This window comes from Pristiophorus japonicus, chromosome 19 (genome assembly GCF_044704955.1).
Source record: "Pristiophorus japonicus isolate sPriJap1 chromosome 19, sPriJap1.hap1, whole genome shotgun sequence".
NCBI classification, from domain to species: domain Eukaryota; kingdom Metazoa; phylum Chordata; class Chondrichthyes; family Pristiophoridae; genus Pristiophorus; species Pristiophorus japonicus.
In genome coordinates this window covers 94335844-94342904 of record NC_091995.1, presented here as the reverse complement: position 1 = coordinate 94342904, position 7061 = coordinate 94335844, and the positions used below count along the sequence as shown (strand labels likewise).

General features: G+C 52.6%; 1 protein-coding gene across 2 annotated transcripts in view; it reads left to right on the top strand.

The window, feature by feature from the left end:
* The first annotated feature begins 1607 nt into the window (after window positions 1-1607).
* The window catches only part of LOC139230066 (chaperone Ric-8A-like), a 60930-nt gene continuing 55476 nt past the window's right edge, over window positions 1608-7061 (top strand). For both annotated transcript variants that reach the window (XM_070861855.1, XM_070861853.1), the window contains exon 1: window positions 1608-1808. In XM_070861855.1, coding sequence (XP_070717956.1) covers window positions 1725-1808 — 84 coding nt within the window. In that variant the 5' untranslated portion in view covers window positions 1608-1724. The remainder of the gene's footprint in view (window positions 1809-7061) is intronic.

Below are 7061 nucleotides of genomic sequence, written 5' to 3'. Positions count from 1 at the left end.
ACCTATAAACTGTGGCCTTTCCCTTTAAATTATGCCCCTTTAATTGCCGCAACAGTGTCCTTGATAGCGCCACCTGGTGGTGCATGTATGTATTTTCTGTCATGGCCTCTGTAACATGTCCTTGCCCTGTCACCTACATCATTAATGGTTAGAGTGTGTATTTATTTATTTATTGCATGTGTTTTTTTCTCTATCGTTTCCTGTGGATTATGAGAGTTTGCACAATTTTGGCGGGTTTTTAGCGACAGCTGAATAAAACCCAGTATGATACCGAGAGGAATTTCATTTTGATGTTGTCTTTGATGCCGACATGCACACACACACGCACACACACACACACACACACACACACACACACACAGATACAAAAGTGAGTTGACATGGCTGTGAGGCAGTGATCCACAGCACATGTGGGAGACTGTGTGAGAGAGTGTGTGTGAGAGAGTGTGTGTGAGAATGAATGTGTGAGTGTGTGAGAGAGTGTGGGAGAGTGTGAGCAAGTGTGTCAGTGAGTGTGTGAGAGTGTGTGTGGGAGTGTATGTGAGTGTGTGTGTATGTTTGTGTGTGAGAATGCGGGAGAGTGTGTGGGAGTGATTATGTGAGAGTGAATGTGTGAGTGTGAGAGTTTGGGAGAGTGTGTGGGAGTGAATATGTGAGTGTGTGTGTGAGCGAGTGTGTCAGTGAGTGTGTGTGTGTGCGGCAAAGTGTGACAGAGTGTGAGAGTGTGTGGGAGAGTGTATGGGAGTGAATGTGTGAGTGTGTGTGTGGGAGAGTGTGTGCACGGTAATGTAAAGGAAGGATGTGATTGTATTAGAGAGGGTACAGAGGAGATTTACGAGGATGTTGCCTGGACTGGAGAATTTTAGCTATGAGGAAAGATGGGATAGACTGCAGTTGTTTTCTTTGGCACAGAGGAGGCTGAGGGAAGACCTTATTGAGGTGTGTAAAATTATGAGGGGCCTGGATAGAATGGATAGGAAGGACCTATTTCCCTTAGCAGAGGAGTCAACAACCAGGGGGCATAGATTTAAAGTAATTAGTAGGAGGGTTAGAGGGGATTTGAGAGGAACTGTCTTCACCCAGAGGGTGGTGGGGGTCTGGAACTCCCTGCCCGAAAGGGTGGTAGAGGCAGAAACCCTCATCACATTTAAAAAGTACCTGGATGTGCACCTGAAGTGCCGTAACCTGCAGGGCTACGGACCGAGAGCTGGAAAGTGGGATTAGGCTGGGTAGCTCTTTGTCGGCCGGCGCGGACATGATGGGCCGAAATGACCTCCTTCCGCGCTGTAAATTTCTCTGATTCTATGTTGTGGGGGGGGGGGGGGGGGGGTGAAATTGCTACACAGTCCCGAACAAAAACTTACAGAATTTTACAGAAAAATCCCAATTTGTAACACCAGGAATATTGCACGGTTTTGGAAATCGCCCCAGATCAATTGCAACCTCCCATCCCCAGTTGGCACGGTGTGGTGCTCACAGGGTTAAGGGCTGCTCAGTGGCCCAGAGAGCAGGGCTGCGGTGCTGAAAGGGTTGCTGCTTCAGGGATAAGACGGGTTCTTCCCTCCCCTTGCTCTGATGTCACTGCATGTCACACAGACACACAGAGAGAGAAAACGGGAGCTGCAAAGCTACAGGAGGCAGGTTCCCATCTAAACCCTCTCAATCCCAAGCAAAGTCAGAAAGGGGGGAGAAGGGCGAGGGTTCTTAAGTGAAGAAAGGCAACTATGGAGCTGGACCTACTGCTGGATATCCTGCAAAGCGAGGACCAAGAGGTAGTACGAAATGCACTGCTAGAATTCAACCAAGAGGTGAGACAGAAAGAGAGACAGAACATCGAGTTTGCAGAATCGCTTCGAGTCTTTGCATCCTTCTCCCGTCTCCTCCCCCCACCAGAGGCTTCTGTTCTATGTATGTCCTCTCCCCAGCCTCCTGACTGCCCCACTTAAATCCTCTTTGCCAACACAGCCTTTTTTTAAAGGGGCTATTTGAGTCAATGCAATGTTGCAGTTGCACACACACACACAGACACGCACACAATAACCCTCCCATACACACAACGAATATTTAGCAACGTGCAAGACACAAGGCAACTTCCAAGTGTAATTGAATGATGGGATTTGCGGCGCAGGGCAAGCTCGCCGGGCGGATGGGGAGCGGGATATATGTCGCAATGGGCTATTTTCGGAACGCTGATGTAAAAACACAACATGTACATCCAGCAGAGAGTGGGATGAGTGGGGGTGGAGAGAGTTGCATCGTTATGTTCTCTTGTAATTTCCATTGCATTTTGTGCAATAACGCCAGTGCTTTTCATTTTTAATCTCCCCTCCCCACCCCCCACTATTTACCTAAATCCCCAAACTGCTTTTTTTATTTAATATGGTTAAAATGTAAATCTGGCCTGTGATGCTAATCGGCTCTGACTGCCACTGTTAGTTAATCTAGCATTTTGAAAAATAGATGTCGTGTCGAATTGCAAACTCTTAAATATTTCTGTATTGGGCTCAAAGGTGGTTTTAACAAGTTTAATTGCATTTAAGGTAGACCCTTTTATCTCTCCCTCCTTTAAAAAAAATTATGAGGGGCCTGGATAGAGCGGATAGGAAAGACCTATTTCCCTTTGCAGAGGGGTCAACAACCAGGCGGTAGAGATTTAAAGTAATTGGGGGGAGGTTTAGAGGGGATTTGAGGGGAAACGTCTTCACCCAGAGGGTGGTGGGGGTCTGGAACTCACTGCCTGAAAGGGTGGTAGAGGCAGAAACCCTCACCACATTTAAACAGTACCTGGATGTGCACCTGAAGTGCCGTAACCTACAGGGCTACGGACCGAGAGCTGGAAAGTGGGATTAGGCTGGGTAGCTCTCTGTCGGCCGGCGTGGACACGATGGGCCGAAATGACCTCCTGTAAATTTCTCTGATTCTATGATAGACAGCTGCAATCTTCCAGATTGACGCCAGTTATATTAATATATTTCTTTGGGGGGATAGAGAGATAACATTTGTTGGTGAGGTAGTAACAAGGTAGCAAAAATGGGAACGGGGCCCAAATAGGTCACATAACGTGACACTGTGTTGGCTGAGAGGGGAGGGGGGGGTGGGGTAACCTGAGTGTTCAGATGCACACCAGTTACTCTTACTGAGTGACAGCCTGAAACTGCCCAGCACATTATACTCTGCAAAGTTCCCTCACCAGATTGACCTGGGATGGGAGCTTCACCATGAGCAATGCCAGAGGTGGACCTGCGAGTGATTATAGTATTAATAGCGCTAAGAATGGATTGTAGTAGCCTGGGGTAGGAGTGAAAGAAAGGGAAGATTTTCATTTTATTTCGAGCCTTTCACGGCCAGCATTGCCACAGTGCACAGCGAGTTTGTGAATGTGTCCGTGACACAACCTTAGTTTGGTTCTTGTAGTGGAAACGCGATTCAGAACAGTGACCACACCGATCCCTCCCTCGCTGACAAGACTGAGGGTCTGAATGAGGGCACATACCCTATATACAGCTTCATACCCACCCTACACCATGTCTCGCCTAATTGTCCCCGGGAAGCCCAAGCAACCTGGTCCAATTTGTCCTCATAGAATCATAGAAATTTACAGCACGCAAGGAGGCTATTTCAGCCCATCGTGTCCGCACCGGCCGACAAAGAGTATCCGGCCCAATTCCACTTTCCAGCTCTCGGTCCGTAGCCCTGCAGGTTACGGCACTTCAGGTGCACATCCAAGTACTTTTTAAATGGGGTGAGAGTTTCTGCCTCTACCACCCTTTCAGGCAGTGAGTTCCAGACCCCCACCGCCCTCTGGGTGAGCAGCGTTCTCCTTAACTCTCCTCTAATCCTTCTACCACTCACTTTAAATCTGTAAGAAGGCCCATAAGAAGACATCAAGGTCAAACAAACGAGTAGAAAAGAAAGACTTGCATTTATATAGCATCTTTCATGACCTCAGGATGTCCCAAAGCGCTTTACAGCCAATGAAGTACTTTTGGAGTGTAGTCATTGTTGTAATGTGGGAAACGCGGCAGCCAATTTGCATACAGCAAGCTCCCACACACACAGCAATGTGATAATGAGCAGATAAGCAGGACAGCTAGGACCTCAGTTTAACGTCTTATCTGAAAGACGGCACCTCCGACAGTGCACACTCCCTCAGCACTGGAATAAAAACAGAAAATGCTGGAAACGCTCAGCGGGTCAGGCAGCATCTGTGGAGAGAGAAACAGAGTTAACGTTTCAGGTCGATGAGCCTTGGTCAGAACTGGAAAAAGTTATAGACGTTCTGTCAGTACTGGATCACAGGGCTCGAGTCTCTGGAGTGGGACTCGAACCCGCGACCTTCTGACTCCCAGGCGAGAGAGAGCGCGACCCACCGAGCCCCGGCTGACACCTAAAGGGAGCGTGGAGCGACGTGATGGGGGCCCAAGAGAGGCGCGAGTTCAGGGCCCAGGGGCAGCACGGGCCCAGCCCACACTGTGCGATATGTGAGCGCACTAGGTCCGTGCAGCAGAGCTGGTCTCCAGTCGTCCTGGTCAACCCTTGCCGCTGGACCAAGACCTCGCTCTGTCAAGCCCGTGTGGTGGCTGGTGTGCAACGGTCACCCCACGTTAAAAAAATCCACCCACAGGCATCTTCCACCCTTCAGGATGTAGCTCGGGATCTGGAATATTAGGTCCTCCATTGAAACACCTGTTAACTCATCCCTTTTTAGTGGAAGCAAGTCATCCTCGCTTCGAGGGACCGCCTATGATGATGTGTAGAGTAGGTTGTGTTGATAGATTGCAATAGTCTTTAAGCGTCCTTACAACGCCCCTCGTTCCTGACTCTCTCCTTTGTGGTGTCACTTGTGTAGAATGAGCTTTGCTCATTGCATTAGCCAGGGACGCAGTCCCTCAGCTGGCTAATCTTGCTTTGATTGGTCATGATCTGGTCATCGTTAAGCGGATGATGTTACTTTAGATGGTGGGCCGTCTGAAAGATGTTGGTTGGTGCGCTCACCCTCAAGATCTTAACGTTGTCCCCAAGCACTCCATCGTCTCCGAGCAACAGGCGTCAGCCCAGATAGCTTCACAACCCTCCAACCCCTCCCAGTCCAGACAGGAACACAAACACATGGTTGGAGCACAGTCAGACCCAAGCAGCCCAGTGCACAGCACTCCATGTCTAGACTGACCCACATCGGCTCCTGGTTAAGCACCGCCTCGCCTTCAAACTGCTCATCCTTCTTTTCAAATCCCTCCATGGACCTCGCCCCTCCCTATCTCTATAACTTCCTCCAACCCCCCCCCCCCCCCCCCCGAGATCTCTGCGCTCCTGACCATCCCCTGATTATAATGGCTCCACCATCGGTGGCCGTGCCTTCTGTTGCCTGAGCCCCAAGCTCTGGAACTCCCTCCCTAAACCTCTCCGTCTCTCTACCTCTCTCCCCTCCTTCAAGACGCTCCTTAAAACCCACCTCTTTCCTGCCCTAATTTCTACTTGCGGATCGATGTCAAATTTTTAATCTCACAAAACTCCTGTGAAGCGCCTTGGGACATTTCACTGCGTTAAAGGCGCTATATAAATACAAGTTGTTGTTGTCCGTCAACAGCTTTTAAAAAGATGAGGCTGTGAAGGGAAGCTGTTCCCCGGGGTGAGATGCAGTACACATGCATGTCGTTCGCAGATATTTTATTAAATCAAGTAGGATGACCCAGGTGATACAGTGGGGGGGGGGTGTTACAGTGGGGGGGGGTTGTTACAGTGGGGGGGGGGTATGTGTTACAGTGGGGGGGTGGGGATGTGTGGGGGGGGGGGGATGTGTGTGTGGGGGGGAGGGTGTTACAGTGGGGGGGGTGTTTCAGTGGGGGGGCTGTGTGTTACAGTGGGGGGGGTGGGGATGTGTGGGGGGGGATGTGTGTGGGGGGGGGGTGTTACAGTGGGGGGGGGGTATGTGTTACAGTGGGGGGGGGTTACAGTGGGGGGGGTGGGGATGTGCGGTGGGGTGGGTGTGTGGGGGGGGTGTTACAGTGGGGGGGGGGTATGTGTTACAGTGGAGGGGGGGGTGTTACAGTGGGGGGGGGTGTGTGTTACAGTGGAGGGGGGGGTGTTACAGTGGGGGGGGGGTGTGTGTTACAGTGGGCCGGTGGGGATGTGTGGGGGGATGTGTGTGGGGGGGGGGGTGTTACAGTGGGGGGGGAGGGGTGTTACAGTGGGTGGGGTGTTACAGTGGGGGGGGGTGTGTTACAGTGGGGGGGTGGGGATGTGTGGGGAGGGATGTGTGTGTGGGGGGGGGGGTGTCACAGTGGTGGTGTATGTGGGGAGGGTGTTACAGTGTGGGGGGGGGGTGGTGTGTAACAGTGGGGGGGAGGGAGGGGGTTACAGTGGGGTGGGTGTGTGTGTTACAGTGGGGGGGGGGAGGGGGTTACAGTGGGGGGGTGTGTGTGTTACAGTGGGGAGGGGGGATGTGTGAGGGGGGGTTGTTACAGTGGGGGTTGGGTGGGGGTGTGTGTTACAGTGGGGGTGTGGGGGCTGTGTTACAGTGGGAGGGTGGGGATGTGTGTGGGGGGGATGTGTGTGGGGGGGGGGGTGTTACAGTGGGGGGGGGTTACAGTGGGGGGTGGTGTGTTACAGCGGGGGGGTGGGGATGTGTTGCAGTGGGGGGGGGGTTACAGTGGGGGGGTGGGGATGTGCGGGGGGGATGTGTGTGGGGGGGTGTTACAGTGGGGGGGGGGATGTGTGTGGGGGGGTGGTGTGTTACAGCGGGGGGGGTGGGGATGTGTGGGGGCGGGGATGTGTGTGGGGGGGGTGTTACAGTGGAGGGGGGGATGTGTGTGGGGGGGTGTTACAGTGGAGGGGGGGATGTGTGTGGGGGGGGTGTTACAGAGGGGGGTAGGGATGTGTGGGGGGGATGTGTGTGGTGGGGGGGATGTGTGTGGGGGGGTGTTACAGTGGGGGAGGGGTGTGTGTTACAGTGGGGGGGGGTGTTACAGTGGGGGGGGGGTGTGTTACAGTGGGGGGGTGGGGATGTGTGGGGGTGATGTGTGTGTGGGGCGGGGTGTTACAGTGGGGGGGGTATGTATTAC